The 19,767-nt window shown below is 42.2% G+C and overlaps 2 protein-coding genes across 3 annotated transcripts in view; both read left to right on the forward strand.

Annotated features, from left to right (window-relative positions):
* The first annotated feature begins 393 nt into the window (after window positions 1-393).
* pias2 (protein inhibitor of activated STAT, 2) overlaps window positions 394-19,767 on the forward strand; it is a 113,415-nt gene continuing 94,041 nt past the window's right edge. Inside the window, exons 1-2 of one of the 2 annotated variants that reach the window (XM_086111692.1) lie at window positions 394-520; window positions 17,649-17,823. In XM_086111692.1, the coding sequence (XP_085967818.1) occupies window positions 17,712-17,823 (112 nt within the window). In that variant the 5' untranslated portion in view covers window positions 394-520; window positions 17,649-17,711. Of the gene's footprint in view, window positions 521-17,648; window positions 17,824-19,767 lie in introns of those variants that run through there. The other variant, XM_086111694.1, reaches the window with a different exon arrangement.
* LOC147205581 (uncharacterized) lies at window positions 2,194-10,960 on the forward strand. The gene is made up of 3 exons (XM_086111695.1): window positions 2,194-6,966; window positions 7,039-8,056; window positions 10,418-10,960. Exons 2-3 carry the CDS (start codon window positions 7,915-7,917, stop codon window positions 10,906-10,908), a joined length of 633 nt encoding a protein of 210 aa, XP_085967821.1. The 5' UTR covers window positions 2,194-6,966; window positions 7,039-7,914; the 3' UTR covers window positions 10,909-10,960.

A 19,767-nucleotide genomic window follows, 5' to 3' on the forward strand; every position in this document is an offset into this window, starting at 1 on the left:
AAGTGTATGTCTTCGTTTTTTTGTTTGCATCATTCATGTGTTTTCATCTTTTGGTCATTTGCAGCGCGCTTGCCCCTGTTTGACGCCATATGACTGAGTAAAAGAGAACAAAAAACGCTGGCGTGTTTCATTCCAGAGTTTCTCAATGGCCACCGTGCCCCCTGGAGAAACCATTTTCTTTGCTACTGTTCTACCCTCTGGTCCGGTAGGTGGTGTAAATGTACCTAAACGCGTGCCAATTGCCGAATAACTACCGAAGAAAAAGAAGAAGAAGAAGAAGAAGAAGAAGAAGAAGATGAAGAAGAAGAAGAAGAAGAAGAAGAAGAAGAAGAAGAAGAAGACGACGAAGAAGAGAGGAAAAAAAGAAAGAAGAAGTAGAAATTGACGACGTACGTGTGTGTGTGTGTGTGTTTGGGGGGGGGGGGGCGTGTATTTCACGCACACGCACACTGCTGTCGACCTGGAAGTAATCACTCGAGGGATGAACGTGAGCAAGATGGCGTACGACGAGGAGTATCCGGTAGGAGAAAAGAAAAATGTTTACGTTGACTCCATTATGTTTACCTTTCAACTGTTCCAAAAACGAATTTAATTCTCTCTCAGTTCGTACTATTTTAGTTGGATACCATAATGAAATAAGCCTTTTACTCCATGTAGGCAAGCGTTTTGTTGTCAGTCTGACTGCTTACAGTTTATGATTAGCAAGCCGTCTCTTGATTGTCTCATCGTACTGGTTCACATTGCCCTGATGCTTAGTCGTTATGGAAGATTTTCAACAGTACAGTATTGGCTTGGCCATAACATGTCACAGATCCCAGCCTATGATCTAAGTGTACCAAGCTAAACAATATGTAACACTTGGGCGCTCTATTTTGAAAACACCCATCCATCCATCCATCCATCCATCATCTGATGCTCGAGCGTATTCCAGCAAGGGGCACATTGAACTTGTTGGAAGCCAACGCAGGGGTAACATTAAATCGAATAATTGAACTACAGTATTCATTGTCTGTGTAGATATGTATTTGTGGTACATACCTCAATTATACATGCATTGCCTTCCATCAGGCCCGTTTTGAATAAATGCACTCTTTAAATTCAACTGAAACCTCTCATACCATAGAAAATTACACACACACACACACACACACACACACACACACACACACACAAATAATAATAAAATATTTGACGAAATATGTACATGACGTCTTTTACTACCCACACTGCTTTTCTCACTAATAATTGTGTGAATTTGACCGAAAAGGGGTTTCCCTGAGTAGAAGTTGAAACGAAAGAAGCGAGGAGAACGCTGAGAAATAATGAAGTTAGACCAATTTCCTGAAATTTGAAGGTTTATTTTAAAAAACCAAACTTTCTAAAGGCGATATCAAACAAAAACATTCCTCATAAAGAACCCCCCCCCCCCCCCCCCACACACACACACGCACAAAAATGGAATTTTCTTCGCAACGCTTCATCCGATTTTCCGAAGTCTAGCTGCCTTCTACTCAGGTACAAATGTGTGTCTCTCTTGCTCCATTTATCTGATAACCATGATCAAGTTCAAAAAGGGTGTGGTATTGACCTAATGCGGGTGTCCACCACTTTTACTTCTTCTTTTTCTTCTTCTCCTTCTTCTTTTTCAATTTAGATTGAACAGTCTGCAGACTTTTAACCCATTTAATCCCAAATTTCTCCCAGACATCAAAAAGTCAAAATCAGGTGTCATTCTTAGCCCTTTTAAGTAATGAGTAATAACATTTTTTAGAGCCCTGTAAATCAAATCATTGTTGTCCTTCACAAATGTGACCGGTGGGATTAAATGGGTTAATGATGTAAAAGAAAACAGTACAAAACACCTTACAACAGACTTTGCTTGTCCGACGCAGACCATCCCCATAGTTTGCAAATTCTTGTAGGTGTACGGTCTGTAACGTGTGGGCTTATCAATGTAGAGCGTGCCTATTTTTTGAAATGATGATGTATTTCACCGCATGGAGCCTTGCTGACCTTGCAGACTCATCAAGCATAAACCAAACTTCAATCGTCAGCGATGGAGTCCTTCCGTCAATATTGATGGAATGCCCACCTCTGCTTGCTGCTTCTACAACTCTCATTCTGTATCAAGTCGCATACATAGTTGTCACCACAAATACGATAATAGGCATAATAAATGGTTACTAACCCCCCCCCCCCCCCCCGTATTGCCTGGTGGACCATTGGGCTTGCAAGGGGAGGGCAAGTTTGGGCCTTGTGTGGCTGTGATTGGTCATCTGCTACATTCTGTGTGTCTGGTGGAGGACAGGTCCCTTTCAAAACAATTGCACATCTCCAGTGTTTGCCTTGCTGTGCAGTCTGAAATGCCACATACATATGCTGCATTTGGGGAAGGTGGGAATTCTGACATTTATGACTTCCGACGAGGCAAAATGCACAAGACCAGTGGTCCTCAATCATTGGGCCGCACAGAGACAGACCTGCGAGCTGTGAGCATATTTACTTCATCAGGCGTGGCGGAAATATGTGTGATTCTCACCAAACGGACCCCTAATTCCAACATTGGTTTGCAAGTCGAAATAAACAGAATCCACCAATAAATGAAACAAGAAGCAGTAAACAGAAAGTCATTGTAATTAATTGACCAAACGTACAGCAAAATGTGCAGCTGATGGGCACCCAACCATGATTTGGGAAGATGATGCAATTTTGACATATCCAGAGCGATGTGGAGGAGGAAGCTGTTGTGCAGGGAATGCCATCAAAAACAAGGCAACTGAGTGTCGGCCCCTAGCCAGACCCACGCCTCCTCCCGGAGACAAGGGGCGCGCGAAGGCGTCTCGCCTTCTCCCGGGGGTCAGCAGAGTGCAGGAGGGCCGACACTGAAGTTCCTTCGTTGAGCCGCAGACCAGGGGACGCACCAGATGTTTCTCTGAGTTTGAGGCCGGAGTTGATCAAAAACTAAGTATAAACTTAGTCAAGAGTCCAAGGTGCAGGTTGGTCACAAGCGAATTTTATTCAATCAAAACCCGGAGAGGTACAGATGTGCACATCAGAGCTCTGAAGTCTCCAGAGATAAGACAGGTTTTATAGAGCTTGGTGGGGCCAACCCATTTCATTTCATTGGCTGATACCAAGGGACGCCCTTCGCTCTTTATCAATTCTAATGGTATCATGATGCGTTGTGTAATCCTGATTGGCTGTGACGTTCTTTGTCAGCTAGATTTTAATGGTATCTATAAACGGCTTCATATCTTGGGTCTGATTTATAATGGTATCACAATGGGCTTTATTTTTAAAATATAATAGAGGCCTCTACTGGGCCTTTGTGTGATTGCATGTGAGTGTAGTTTTAACCTGATGATAATTATTGCAAAGCAGACAGCAGTCCACATGTGTATGTACTTTGCCCCGCACATGCATTTTGCTAGTTTAATGATTGACATTCTTGCTGGTTGAAGCAAAACAGACAGCAGTCATCTACGTGTATGTTCTTTGCTCATTTCCACCTTCGCAATATCAACCGTCTCCGTCCCTCACTCACTCCTCACACCACTGCTATCCTTGTTCACAGTCTCGTCACTTCCTGTATCGACGCAACTCACTTCTCTTCGGTGTCCATCAAAAATTCCTCCATAAACTTCAACTTGTTCAGAATTCAGCAGCCCGGATCATCATGAGAACCCCCTCCTTTCATCATATCACCCCCATCCTCCGACAGCTCCAATGGCTTCCTGTCAAATTTAGAATTAACTTCAAATTACTTCTCTATACATTCAAAGCCATACATAACCTTGCGCCCCCCTATCTGTCAGATCTTCTTCAAATTTCCATTCCCTCTCGCTCACTCAGGTCCTCATTCTCCCTCCACCTTTCTCTACCCTCTGCCTGTCTCTGTACTGTACAGTTGGGTGCAGAGCCTTCAGTCGTGTGAGCTGTCGTGTTGGTTCTTTTTAAAACTTTTACACAACTTAAGCAACTACTTTCCAGGCATGTCCTTCTCCTTCTCGGTCTCCGTGCCTTCAGCTCGAGAGTGACCGCCCCCGAAAATGTAAATCAACGATGACTTCAGTGACACTCAGAAAAGCAAAAATGGAATGCGCCAAACAGAAAATCAAGAGAGGAAATCACAAAATACATTCTATGTGGGGCGGGGGGTTGTGAACACGCAACAAAGGAACAAACTACACAAACAACTCCGAGACGGTCCAGTCTCCTACAAATGGAAATATGACGTTTGGGGACTATTCCTCCCTGTTCTAGTTGAGATGGTATAACCAGAGATGAAAGTCCTCCGGATTTTCCCGGAATTCCGGGTTTTTCAAATTTTGATGAAAATCTCTCCGGAGAATTGAGCAAAATTTGCCTAAAATTAATCCGGATATGAGTTGACAACATTGAACGAAGACGCGTTTGAGTTCGTTGTTTTGCTTTCACGAGTGTAGCCATGTTGAGACACGAACACTAGTAACGGTAAAGAGATTTTCGTCTCTTTATAAACACACTTGCTCAACCCCAGTGAAACGAATAAAAGACACCGTGGACAAGACAGTTGTCGTAAAAAATATATTTGGACAAAAAGGGAAAGATTGGCAGAAAAACGTGTCCGTCCAACTTGGAGTGTCGTCTCGGCTCGTTTAGCTTAGCTGTTGTTGTGTGTGACGTCGTTGCGTCGGCGCTGATTGGTTGAAATCAAAAGACGCGCTTGCGTACATGTTCACGCTGAAGCATGCACAGCAGGGAGCAGCGGACTATCTACCCCAGAGGCTCGCTGAGCTTGAGTGGCGTCGCCACAACAGTAATACCCTCGCCTCGCATTCTCATGGCCTCGCCATTTGTCAGAGATTTCGAAATTTCGTCGAGAACGGAAGCCACAAAGGGTGCACGTGTGCACACAAAATTTGAATTTGAATGGCGTTTTGTGTAAACTGATTCATGCGTGATTGGCCAGGTGTGTGTGTGTGTGTATTTATTCATGTATTTATTTTTCCGGGATTTTCAGAAAAGTCCACTTTCATCTCTGTATAACCGAAGAGGTGCTTTGCTACTGTTACCAGCAAAGTCTTGTGTCGTTATTAAACAAACACATGACGGAAGTCCGACAGAGCACGAAAGCAACACATTCTCGCCGTACGTAATCAACTCTTCTCGAGCATTTGCTCCAGACCAAATTTTTAAACCACCTCGCTGAGGTGGATCAAATTTGCTCTGGTGTAAGGTGTTTTCCAGGGCTACCCCGGAGTAAATTTGCACGTGTGACCACTCCACTGGCGCAGCGCCGGCGTAGCACACTACAAGGCACACCAAAGTCTTCTATTTTCCTAAAAGCTCACAGCGCGCCTTAAAATCCGATCTGCCTTGTGTATGGTCATTACGGTAATATGGCGACCCAAAATGGCTCCTTGCTAGAGACATGCTTACAATGTTATAACTTGCTGTTGGTTCAGTGAACTGTGTCGCTGCTTTATTCACCCATTTAATCCCAAATTTTCCCCAGACATCAAGTCAAAATCAGGTGTCATTTGTCGCCCTTTTAAGTAATCAGTAGTAAAAAAAATTTAAGCCTTGTAAATGAAATCATTGTTGTTCTTCTTCACAAATGTGACCGGTGGGATTAAATGGGTTAAAGACGTTTTTGTTGCACCTCCTAAAAAAGGAGAGCTTTGGTGTTTTATTTATTTATTTATTTAATGCATACTTTATTAACTCATTTACACCCTTTGACGTATAAATACGTCAATTAGCGCATAGCCGTTCCCTCCCCATGACGTATTAATACGTCAATCACGTGTTTTCATGGGGAAGGGTGCAAGAGAGTCCGATGCAACTTCTCACCACAGGATTAGGCTTGACGGCAATGTTAAATAGCAAAAAAATGGCCATTGGGTGGCAGTGGTGCAAAAATCAACCAGGATCACGCCGCAGAAGTAGTAGAAAGGGCGTACAGTGGAGGAGGGGCGTATGTGGACAGTGGATTGGAACATTAGCAACGAGCAACGATGGAGAAAAGGAAATAACTAACTAAAAATGATTTTTTTTTCGGTATAAAAGAGTCCTCGAAACAAAACAACAAAGGAGATGGTGTTTGTGTGGAAGAGAAAATGACGCTTCGGTTGCTTCGGCCCGCATAGCTCACGCCGAGTTTTGAGTTCATCTGATGAAGATGAACTTGCTCCACGTCAGCGATCATCGCTTGGCAGAGCATTTTGTGCCTCCCGATGCCCCACATCGCCCACAAATCGTCTCCCCGGCGACTTCCAGCGATAACGGCAAAGAGGCTGCATTGCTTCGCATGGCCGACGCCGGGCACACGTCAGCGATTCGTTGGAATCGTCTCGTAATGACGACGGCGAAAACGATGAATTGGAGAGCGATTTGGATCCCGATATGTCGGACGAATACGTGCCTTCGGACATAACGGAAAGCAGCTGAGAGTCCTCGCCAGAGCCGCTGGAACGAGGAGGTAACTGCTAACTAGCTTGCAAGTTCCCATTCAAAACTTCATCACTTCTTATGCCTCATCAGTCACTTTTATGTACCGCTACATTCCCCGCTATACTATGAAGTTGCCAGTAACACTAATCATTTATGGTTACGGTTGATGCGTCTCGTAGATGTGGATGAAAATATGTGCCGTAAATGTGCTGACTAGGTTTTAAAAAAACAAAACAAAAAAAACAGGACACATTTGGTCCGCTCAGCTCTGCTAAAACCACTAGTGTTAAATTCATATTCCATTTCATTTCAAATTGGATGCTGAGCAATGTGGAATGGATGGTGTAAATAGCAGTGTGTGAGCATGTATGTGTGTGTGTGTGTGTGTGAGATGTTGAAATGTAAGTGGAAAGCAACAATAAGAAAACTAGAAAAATTAAAGTGTGGTAATTGTATATACTTCTATAAATTACAGATTGTCCAACCAGAAGCAAAAGATGACGACTCCTTGCTTTGGTGGTGGAAAGAAAGGTAAATAAAAGTATTGTACCTCACTCTGCAGCAAGATATATTTGCAACTTTTTATGTTTCTATAATTTATAGGTCGTGCATCTGGACGTGGTGGGATGAATCGATGTGGTGACAAACTGGATGGAATCCAAAAACCATCTTCTCCACAGCTGCACTTTTGTTCATAGTTCAATAGTTTTGTTGTGTGCAAATAAATTATTTTGCTACAAAAACATTATTTGTAATGTTCTTTTGTAGGAGGAACACATTATTGAGATATTTGAGCTGTCACAAAAGCAAAAAATAGTGTAAAACTTGAAATGATGCTTGAAATGCATGCTTTTACAAAAAGCTCATTTTCTCTGGATTTCTGCAGAAAATCGGCCTTTTCCATCAAACTTAGCAGTTTTCTAATGCTGATTGTCAACGAACGGAGAAAGATAGAAACAAACTTTTTTTCTGCTGAAAGAAGAGAGTCTCACCTTTCTTTTGACAGATATATATAGCCATAGATCAGAAAATTCTGTGGGCCTTGCAAATCAGTCGAAATTCAGTAAAATGTGAGGGATTGAGGGGGTTGCTCCAGTGAAAAGGGGTGGTATTCAATGAGTAAATCAGAGATGAAAGTCCTCTGGATTTTCCCGGAATTCCGGGTTTTTAAAATTGTCCGCAATTTTCCTCCGGGAAATTAAATTGCCTAAAATTAATCCGGGTATTCGTTGACAACATTGACGTGCGTCCGCGCCAACATTTACGCATGCGAGCGTCATTTTGGTTTCAACCAATCGGCGCCGACGCAACTGACGTCAGATATCGAAGAAGCTCCGACAACAGCAAACGCAAGCGACGACGACTACCATTCCCCTACCTTGGACTTTCGAAATTTTGGCGACAGCGGAAGCCTCAAAGTCCAGATAAATAATTGAATATTGAGTATTTGAGCACGATATGTAAAGTTATTCGTGCGTAATGTTCAAGCAGGTAGACAGACAAGCAGACTTACGTGCGATAGATGCGAGTGTGAGGAACACGTTCAAGTGGTCATGGCTCGAAGAAAAGGACGTGAACGGAGATTTTTTGCCTGACTACATTCGGAAGGTCGACAAACCCGGTAAGTCATTTTGATTCTCTCCCCTTTTCACCTCAAAAGGCTTTAAACAACAAAGTGTACGAGGGAGAAGACTGTCCGTGTTTTGTAATGTGCTGTGTTCATTATTTTACTCTGTTGTCATGTTCCGGTTTCGGCAGCAGGTGGCGGGCTGAGCATTCTTGCTGACTGCCAGTGTTGTGTCCAAGGACCGGCAACCCGAGGCCAAGGCCAAGGACTTGGAAAATTTTCCAGGGCAAGGCCAAGGCCAAGACTTGAGAAATTTTCCGAGGCCAAGGCCAAGGACCAAGGACTGATTTTGAAACTGAGGCCTAGCCGAGGACATGTATAAAACAATGCTATCATACCACTTGGCAGGTCTTCATGATTTGCAACACCCCTCCATCATAACCCTTTGCACTCCCTAACGCTTGAATGAAGTGTTTTTATTCAAAGAGTAGAACAGTCAGGGTACGTGTTATTTATACTGAGAAAAAAAAATCATATGGTATACATTTATGAATTAATGTTTTAGTGCAGTAGTTTCTTAATATGAAGTAAATCAACACTCAACAGGCATGACATGGCAAGGAAGACAAGTTGAGAAATGACTGCATAGAAGTCAATCACTGACTGCAGAAAAAGCGGTAATCTCTCAATGATAATTTTACAGTTTACCGGCAGCGAGTCCCAGGGACTCGCTGATCAGAAAAGTATGAGTGCCATTATGGTTTGAGAGAGTCCCAATTTTCGAATTCTGAAAGGGTCTACTTATTCAATTGCATATGATAATAACACAAACAACAACATATACATACAATAATAAACAAATGCTGCAAAAATTTAAATAATTCAGGAGCAGGCCTGAGGATTTCGGAAATTCATGGTAACTGTTTTTCGGTTCCGTCGGATTACCCAATGGGAAACCACGATAACAAATGTTGGGTTCTGTAAACGTTCATCATGGGAACCCATTTTTCTATTTTGACTGATATTGATAATCAAGAATTCCGAAACTCAAAAGTATAATGTTTCAAGGGTCAATGTTTGAAAACTATGCATTAACAATGAACATTACATTAGCAGCTGTGTACTCCAGGTTTATTCCAAAAAATAAATGGATCAAAAACTGGTGTACTCATGTGGCATCATCAGAGTATTTTTTCCAATCTCACACTGCAAAGATTAATTGACTGGTAATCATTAATACAGGTAAGTATTGATGTGGCTTGACATCCTCTTCCCAAGACGATGCATGTATAATCTATGACCAATTTGACGAAAGAATTTAACACACGTCATCATGAGTTCTACCAACAGTGAACATTAGCATTACTACACGTTGTGACGAATGTTTTATTCATAAAGTTACCATGCTACAACCAGTAAATTATAGAATAACCAATACTGTTTCATAATATTTTTCACAGCGATTAGCCTACAAATCTAATGACCAATTTGCCTCGTAATCGTGCCTCGCGTCGTATCTCACTCTCGCGTTCTGTGCATACGTCACAGGTGAGTTTAGTGATACGCCCTTTGGACGATTCATACGAAAAATCAGACTAGCATTCCCATTTCTTAAATATCGTAATCAGTAGATCTTGGTGAGTTTTTTTCGCCGCCATCTCAAACTTTCATCCGCGCGATTTCTCAGTTTGCGGACTAAAATAACAACCCGCATGCGCACATAACGTTATCTGTTGTGTCCCCCCAACACTGAAAACAAAACAAAACGAAAGTAAATTAGAAGAAACACACTCACACACCACACCACATCACAAACACACATACAGGCGCAGTGAAATCGCGTTGATCACACAGTCAACTCAAGTGCGGTGACTTTTATAGTTAAACTATTTTTCGGCACCGTGAAAATGATGCCATGGAAACGACACGCTACCGGTAACGATTTTTTCCTGTGAAATCATCAGGCTACCCTAGTTTTTTTGTTTGTTTGTTTGTTTTGACTGAGAAATTTCCTTGCGTCCCAAACTATGGCCTCGAGGCCAAGGACCGGCTCGAGGAACACATCTCTGCTGACTGCACACCTGCTGCCAATCTGTCTTGATTATGCACCTGGTTTATTAGGACTGTTTTTATGGCTCTTTCTTGCCAGAGAATTGGATGCCGTGCCACTGCTTTTGCCCATGTCATTTATATGTGTGTGTATATATATACTGTATATATTAAAGGCAACTCATTATACTATTCGTATTTCTAGATCTAACAAGTTACAATGAATGACATGGTGCAGACGTATCTCTATCTTACTGTAGTCTTAAAACTTATTGTAGTTATATTTAATTTTATGTGTCTGTGTGCTTTCATTTCCGAAATAAAACATGCATTAATTTTTCATTCCTTCTTATCATATTCTTTCAGGGCTTGCTATCTGCATTTGGTGCAACGATACCCTTAGGTACGGATCATCAGGGAAGAAGGATTTAAAAACCCACTCAAAGAAAGCGAAGCACAATGCTGTGAGGAAATCCATGCAAACAAACCAGTCCCTTCCTGCAATGTTCAGTGCAGCCAAAGCCCTGAATGAAGGAACAACTTCCAAGGCTTCATCCAGTCTGCCATACGGAGCTGCACCTAATATACTTGACAGTAGCAGCTGCTCTGAGCTGGTTCAGCCACCACGCCCCTACGTCAGTATGCTGGACAGAAAAGCTCACTTAGAAGCGATGACACTGTCATTCATCGCAGAACACTCACTGCCACTGAGTTTAACACCTCGACCCATTGATTTTGCACAGGAGTTTGGTAGAGATACCAAAGCAGGCAAAGGAATACAAACGGAAAGGACCACAGCCGAGTCTGACTGCAGTGGATCTTCAAAGAAAAATGCAAAAAAATCAGAACATGTTTAAATCACAGAACTGAAAGAAGTGATTTATTTTTTAGGTATTAGTTTCCATTCTTATCAGGAGTAAGAAATAAAAGGTGGAAAATCTACTTTCAATTTTTGTGTGAATTTTGTTCAGATATCACCAGAATGCACCACAGCCATCCAGAAATTAAATTAAAAAAAATAAAAAATCCTCGTCTCACCCCTCGGGTGGTGTCCGTCCCTCATTCAGCTCTCGTCCTCTACCAGAGGCCAGGAAGCTTGAGGGTTCTGCGCAGTATCCTTGCTGTTCCCAGCACTGCACATTTCTGGACTGAGATGTCCGATGTTGTTCCCGGGATCTGTTGCAACCACTCATCTAGTTTGGGGGCCACTGCCCCGAGTGCTCCGACCACCACAGGCACGACTGTCACCTTTACCTTCCAGGCTCTCTCCAGCTCTTCTCTGAGCCCTTGGTATTTCTCGAGTTTCTCGTGTTCCTTCTTTCTGATGTTTCCATCACTTGGGACCGCTACATCCACTACAACGGCTTTCCTCTGCCCTTTATCTATGATCACGATATCTGGTTGGTTCGCCATTACCATCTTGTCAGTCTGGATCTGGAAGTCCCACAGGATCTTGGCTCTGTCATTCTCCACCACCTTCGGAGGTGTTTCCCATTTTGACCTTGGGGTTTCCAGTCCATACTCCGCACAGATGTTTCGGTAGACTATGCCAGCCACCTGGTTATGGCGTTCCATGTAGGCTTTCCCTGCCAGCATCTTACACCCTGCAGTTATGTGTTGGATTGTCTCAGGTGCCTCTTTGCACAACCGACACCTTGGGTCTTGTCTGGTGTGGTATATCTGGGCCTGCTCCTGAGCAGCCAGAATGAGTGCCTCTGTGCTGTCCTTCAGGCCAGCCCTCTCTAGCCACTGATAGGACTTCTTGAGATCAGCCACTTCAGTTATGGTCCGGTGGTACATCCCGTGTAGTGGCTTGTCCTCCCATGATGGTCCCTCTTCCAGCATCTCATCCTCTGTTCCCCATTGTCCTAGACATTCTCTGAGTACGTCATCCGTTGGAGCCTTCTCCTTGATGTATTCATGGAGCTTGGATGTTTCATCCTGGACAGTGGCTCTCACACTCACTAGTCCCCGGCCTCATTTCTTTCGGCTTGCATACAGTCTCAGGGTGCTGGATTTGGGATGGAACCCTCCATGCATGGTTAGGAGCTTTCGGGTCTTCACGTCCGTGGTCTGAATCTCTTCCTTTGGCCACCTTAGATCAGATACCCTGCAGGAAATTATATATATATATATATATATATATATATATATATGTGACGAGGTCACAACTATGATGGTCTCGAGCTCCCCGTCGCTGCCGCCTCAAGAACACCAGACACTAGGATGTGGCTTTTCTCTCTTTTTTTATTGCCTGCAACACAGTATGGTGGGAGGGATAGGTGAAGTCACGGGGCTTTTCAGTCTCAAAAATAACTGCGCAACAAAAAAAAACACCTGTTAACTCAATGAATAAAAACTTTCATTCGACAAAACTTAAATTAAATGACGACACAAAAAGCAATGTGGACTCCGAACAAATCAGGGGAACTAATTAAATACACAGCACCGTAGAAAAAGGAAAAACAAAGTGACATATTGTAATTAAACTACAAATGAATCCGGACCATCAATGAAACCTGACTTACCCTGTGACTTCCCTGGTAGCTCTGCCTGAACTACGGCGGGAAGCTGGTGCCATACTGTGCGCTGTTGCGTCACTTCCGTCATAATTTAATAAACGCAATATATCACTCCGTTACATATATATATATATATATATATATACATACATATACTGTATATAAATATATACAGTATATTGTATATATATATATATATATATATATATACACACAGTATATAATTCTTTTTAAAAAAATCCAGGGATATTCGGCAAAGTCCACTTTCATCTCTGATTAATGGTTTTCACAGTCTCAACAAATACATGTACGTCTGTCCGTCTCAGTGCCTTCTCTGCTTCCGTTCGACTCAAGAGGCTGATTCATGACCACCTCGGAAAAACGTAAATTAACAATTCCTTCAATGAAACTACGAAAATTGAAAATAATGCATCAAAATAGAAAATCAAGCGAGGCAATCACAAAATAAATTCTATAGCGCCACTACAGAATTTATTTTGTGAATTCTTCGTTTGTGAATACAGTACACAACAAAGGAATAAATAAACACTTCTGAGACAGTCAAGTATCCCCGAATTTACTGACATCTGATCGTTCAGTTTTTTTTTTACGCTCAAGGAAATGCCAAAATAAATTCTGTCGGGGGGGGGCTACAGAACTTATTTTGTGATTTTCTGTTTTGATGCATTACAGTAAATATTCTCCATTACAGACTCATGTTTGCGCTGTCCAATCCTTCCTTTTAAAATTATTTCCTTTTGTGGGAAATGAGCATGGTACATTGTCCTTTATGAACATGCAAGTATGAACAAAATACATGTGTAAAAACACAAGCAATGAAATGCAAAAATTTATGTTCTCAACACTGTTTATAACACAAAAGCTGCAAACATTTGCATATGAACAAAATACAGTGTAACAAACTCAGGACTATTTGCTCAAAAAATGACACGAGTAACAGACAGCTTTTCTTTCCACTATCTCGCTGTCTCTAATTCGACCTCCCCTCGATCGCCACCCAAGACAGCGTTGCTGATGTCATGCAATGAACTTTTAAAGCCAGCCACGGGACGCTTCGTAGTTCTCGATGGCCATAGTTAGCGCGATGGAACTCGCCTTCTCTCTAATTAGCGCTCCAGTTAGCGTACGTTTTTTAGCGTGATAACAAGTAAAGCTGTCCATCGAGCCACAAGCAATTTATTCTGAGCAGCTAATCGGATGCATTCCACTCTATCTTCCACGTATCTAGCTGCAGTATCTACACACATAGAGGTCCCTCTTGGCCAATCAGAGGCCAGGATGATGCTCGGTAAGCAAATGGCAGAGCAGCTATTAGAATGGTGCATTCACGAAACTCGGAGCTGTGAACGAAATAGAAATTGTTCACTATTCCAGTAAAACTCATGCTAATAGAGTCACTTACATGTCACCGTTTTGTTTCCAATGAGAGTAAATAGTGGTGCGGACAGAGTTATTCAGTCGTATTGGGTGGGACTTGCTTGTGTTTGCGCCACTGCATGCTTCTGTATGGCTTCCGGGGAATGGAAATTCCGTTGTTGTGAATTGATCGTGAATGTAACATCATAGTCGAAATTTTAATGCAAAGGTTTTTTGTCCAGGTGAAGGAATTTCCTTTTGAAAGAACTCCATAGATGGGAATATTTATTGTACTGTATTTTAAATTTTATCGTTAATTTACGTTTTTTGAAGGCGGTCATGAACGCCTCTCGAGTCTCACTGAAGAAGAGAAGGCACGGAGACGGACAAAGACGTACCTGTAGCTCCATCTAGTGGATGCATTGTAGATTGTGCCTTATAGTCCAGTGCGTGCAATATACGAAACACAATACAAAATAGGCCATTCATTGAACGTGCGTCTCATAGTCCAGTGCGCCCTTTAGTGCAGAAAATACGGTAATTCTTACTTGAAGCAAAATATGGTTTGCCTTCTTCACAATGGGAGCCATTTTATATTCCACCAGATCTTTAAATTTCAATGCTCTAGATTTAAAATACAAAACAAAACAATGCTTTGGTGTGTTAATCATACAGTGGTGTCAAATATACGGCGTGAAAAAAGTGAAAAAATGCATAAAAGACACAGAATGAATATTTTTTAAATGAAGATGCAATTCATGGATTATCCGCTAGGGGATCACTGTTTTCCCTTTAGTTTGTAAAGTGTAGGCAGGGATTACATTTAGATTTGATGTGCACGTGTAAGTGGTTTAAAATTTCCGTTCTTTATAAATTTTGTTTCATCTTAAAATGCATTACCATATTTTCCGGACTATAAATCAGTTTTTTTCATAGTTTGGCCGGGGGTGCAATTTATACTCTGGAGCGATTTATGTGTGAAATTATTAACACATGATTATGTCATTTCACATGTTATTTTCACATTAAACCACAAGAGGGCGCTCTTGGCCTGTGTTGATAAATCGCCGATGAGTCTGACGTAAGCGACGTAGAAGAGGAAGCAGCGCTCGTCTACCTCCCGAGTTGGGGGAGTTGTTTAAAAGGGCTTTGTCACCAAGGAGCTTATTGACCACCTTGGTTACTTCCGCGCAAGAGATAAGAGAGCTACCTCAGTCTCCAGGCTCTGTTTCTTCAATGGAAAGTGTTCCAGTGGAATTGAGGTCTTTGAAGTATTCTCCCCACGACTCATAATGTCCTGAGTTGAGCCTGTAGTTGTTTTCCATGGCCTCTCCAAACTCCTCCTACGCCTCCCAGTTTTTGCCTAAGGGACTGCATTCCGCTTGGCCAGCCAGTGCCTGTCAATGGGCCTCCAGAATCCTACTGGTGAAAAAAGGCCTGACAGGACTCTTTCTTCAGTTTGACAGCATCCCTTTCTGCCAGTGTCCACCAGTGGGTTCGGGAATTGCCGCCAAGGCAGGCACCGACCACCTTGAACAGGGTCAATGTCAGGCTTCCACAGAGCTTGCTGATGAGCTGATCATTTGAATCAGGTGTGTTGCAATAGGGAGACTTGGAAAACATGCAGGACAGCGGCCCTCCAGGACCTGAGTTTGACACCTATGGCACCTATAACAATGGAAGCACGAAATATGGTAAACTCAGATTCAATGTGTCCAACCTCTCTCTTGAGAGAACTGGCGGCGAGCCATCCTACTATCCTATGTATCCTACTATCCTCCTATGTTGGATATTCTCTGCCTTGCACACCAGCACAGGCTCCTTCCCTGTCAAGTGGTGGCATCCCATTTTCCTTCCGCTAGTTTCTGTAGATGGGACTGCCAAGGTCTCTGACTTTTTCCACCGTCCAGCTCACAGGTCACCTGACCCCTTTTGCTCCTCCCACAGGTGATGATGAGCCCATGGAAAATGGGATCCACGTTGCCTTTTCAGGCTGAACCCGGCCGAGCCCCGTGGGTGTAGGCTTGGCTAATAGGTGCTCGCCAGCGAGTCCCAACTCCAGGCCTGGCTCAGAGGGGGGCTTCGATGACCCATGTCCGGGCAAGAGAAAACAAGATCCAACTTTCTTAATCGTCATAAGGGTCCCCCCCCAAGGACCTGTTTTCCATGGGTGACCCTGCCAGGGCCCTCGAGCCCCAGACAACTTCGTTCTTAGCATCATTGGGATATGCAAACCCTGTCACCACGGTAAGGTGACGGCTCATGGATGGAGGGAGTATGTTATCTATTTATTTAAAGTTTGCGTATTGATGTTATTTTCAAGTACAAGAGAGGTTTCAATTTTTTTCAGAAAAGAGAATACTTAGAAAGGAGATGATACAGATAATCATCTGTGAATCTACAAAGGTGTTTTTAGTCAGGTGAGAGCCGGAGAGCAGGTGTGGACATACTCCATTCGGAGGTGTGGTTGTAAAGTTCGCAGCCTCGATCGGTTCAGGGAGCCTTATTTTGAAGGTTTCCCAACCCAATCAGGTGTTTTTTAGACACGTCACAAGAAAGCAGTGACAGCACAGACGGAGGCTGAAGTGACAGCTGAAACTGTCAGCTTGGTAAGAGGTTTATTTCTTCATGAAAAAAAGGACCATCATCTGATCAAAAAATGAATGCCACAGCACGACCCATCACCATGTTTTTCTCTGATTTAAAATAACCAGCTACACCGTCAGCGCCTCCAGCAGAAGAGTCTCAGCATGAACCTACAGCCTGTACGAGTGAAGGGAGAGCCGTCTTCTTCGCCACCAACCCAGGCCTCTTTGCCTCTCTCGGAAGGCAATGTTGATGAATATTAACTACTGTATCAGCTTTTATAATTAAATATTGAAGTAAATCCGTGTACTGTTGTAATCTTTGTCTCAAATATTTAAACATTTAAAAATTTAAACATGCTGGTTTCCCACATACGCATACACGAAAATTCCTTCAGGGGAAAAATTCTTGTTTTCACATTTCGGAGGGGTTTCGCGGGGGGGGGTTCTTGTTCCCATTACCCAAGAAAAACAAGGGATTATTGTATTTGCATCTTTTTATGGTTTAATAAATCCCCTTCCTCCTGTTCCCTGCGTTTGAATAAAAAAAGAAATGGTCCACAAAGTTAAAATTGCTACTTAAATTAAGTAATTAATTCGCAAAAGTGCTCTGCGGAAAATCTTTTTGAGCCCTGCTTTTGTTTGATTAGTGCCGATGTCGATTGTACTATATTTATTTTCAACCACACACAAGTTACAAAAATAAATAAAAGATAAACAAATTAAATCATAAAAGGTGAATCCATTTTGCGGGCTGGAGCGGATTAATTGCATTTCTTTTCATTTCAATGGGTAAACCTTGATCTACCAACTTTTTCATTTATCAAAGGGGTCAAGTTTGTAACTTGACCTGTCATTGTATTTGGAAGCAGTAACCAAAATCAGGCATTATTTTAGCCACGGTATCATAGACATGTACACAAACCTTTAAACCTGCTTCCATTACTATCACCGTTTCCACATAACTTTGTGACTGTACTTGATGGAAATTTGGCCTTTTTTTTTTTTACAAGTTTATTTGTAAAATATTACTGCCAATTTAATCATAGCAATTGACAACCTTTTTACTGTTCCTCTTGTTTGAGCGATGTATGACCACTGATATTTCTGCAGGAATCATTGCTGTAACAGACTTCAGCTGCTGACGGATAAAGAAACCCTTCAACAAGAACCAACATGAATCTCCCGCACCCTGCACCCCAAATACCACCTGTTCACCCTGACGTGCAGATGAAATCTCTGGCCTTCTATGATGTACTGGATATACTCATCAAGCCCTCCAGCTTAGGTCTGTCTCTTTGTGTGTTTATTAAACATGTTTGCTATTCTCTGTTGGATAATAATCAATTTAGGGTTTCTTGATGAGAGAATTTGCTATTACTGTACCTAATTCACCAAACCAAGTTCTTTAGTGTTATGTGAACCCACCCAAGTCAAATTCTGTTGAAACAGTTTGCAGATTAACCAAAATTCTTCATGAGAAACTTGCACAAAAACTTTGGGGTAAACAGTTAATTTTAACATTTTTAAAAGTTTATTCATTGCTTTTTGCCTAAATTGTTTTATTTGCTTTTTAATTTAAAAAAGTCAGATTTTCTTTTTTAGTCCAGTGGTAATTAACCTGGGTTTGATCGAACGCTTGGGGTTGGTTAATCGGTCTCGGGGGGGTTCGACGGCACCTCTACCATGGAGGTTAAGACACACCCGACTCAACATGTCAATTAGTTACGACACGCCTGCTTGGCCATCACTGGCTGCAGATGATCACATTACATTGCTTGTCCAATCAGTGCTGCAGGAAATTTAGTAGTCACCATGTGACTGTCGTGATAGTAAGTCATACAATTTAAAAAAAAAAACTATACTTAGGGCATGTAATTTTATTGACTTTTTTCAGTTTTTAATAAATTGTTTTTTTTCTTTTTTTAAATTTCTTGAGTTTCTAAAAAAATCAAAATTTTATTTTTCACTAATGAAGAGTTCGGTGAACATGCATATGAATGGTTGGGGTCGGTACCTCTAACAAGGTTAAGAACCTCTGTTTTAGTCTAAAGTTAGTCGAGTGAAATATAAAGTGTCAGACATAAATCTTTCATGAAATCAGATTATAGACAGGGGTGCACATAGCAATTTTGGTCCGAAAGGAGTCAAAAGGGAGTTGAATGGTTGCTGCTTAGTGCTCAGTTTTTTTTCTGCCAATCCACCGACCATGCTGAATTAACTTAAACACATAACCTATGGGACTGCACAATCAGCTGATTTGACGTAGGTCTTTACTGCTGCAGCCCACAATCTTTTTTGCACCACTGGATGGACGGTCATAGACAATGTGCAGCAGGGCTGAGACACCCACAAAGCCAGCTGCACTTTTAACACGATTCCCACAGGTTCTTAAAAAGTCTTAAAAGCATTTTAATTATGAATTTGGAAATAATATGTAAAAAAGTCTTGAGTTTTAATATCTGGGTCTTAAATTCTATGCTCTTTCTGTAGGGCTGTTATGATCATTATTTACTAATTTCTTGATGAGCAAATATGGACATGGTCGTTCTTTTGGGACTCCATAAATTGTGTGTTTGTTTGCACAAGTCATCAACATCCACTTGAACTGCTAGGTTACCTCTTTCTACACCTACATATACCGTACGGTTGTAACGGCGTTTGAATTCCATTTCAAAGAGTTGCTTCAACGGTTCGCATGTGTCCCGTCTCTTCAAAGGCATATGCAATGATTTTTCTCACCGCTAACAATAGCCAAGTAGCAGCAAGACTATCTTTTCAATGCTGGTGCATCGAGGGAGTTTACATATCACTTAAAATCGTAATGCATCAAACATATCATTCTATGTACATTGAATGGGGCTTATTTCATAACTTAGACTTTTATTTTGGAGAGTATTGATTCGATCGAGATGTCATCAGGCGCCGACAGGTCTGGCAGCCTCGGTTACACGCTCCCTAGTATTATTCCTGTTTTTGTCATTTTCGTTAGTTTTTGGCGACCCTGAGCGGCTTACTTACACGAGGGAAAAGTTGCTTAGCATTGGGGAGTCTACGCTCGGTCTTTTTTTACCAGCACACGAAAATCCACAAGGTTTTTCGGAGCTAATCGCGAGCAGAGCAGCTGCGCTGTACGGAGCATGGAAACGCCGCTGGAGGAGGGGGAAGCGAGCCGGCGTGCTCGTCGAGCTCCGGCAGTGTGGATTTCGAACCCCGCTCTCATCGATCCATC

Source organism: Hippocampus guttulatus, chromosome 5 (assembly GCF_054856545.1).
Source record: "Hippocampus guttulatus isolate MCC_2025c chromosome 5, RoL_Hgut_1.0, whole genome shotgun sequence".
Classification (NCBI taxonomy): domain Eukaryota; kingdom Metazoa; phylum Chordata; class Actinopteri; order Syngnathiformes; family Syngnathidae; genus Hippocampus; species Hippocampus guttulatus.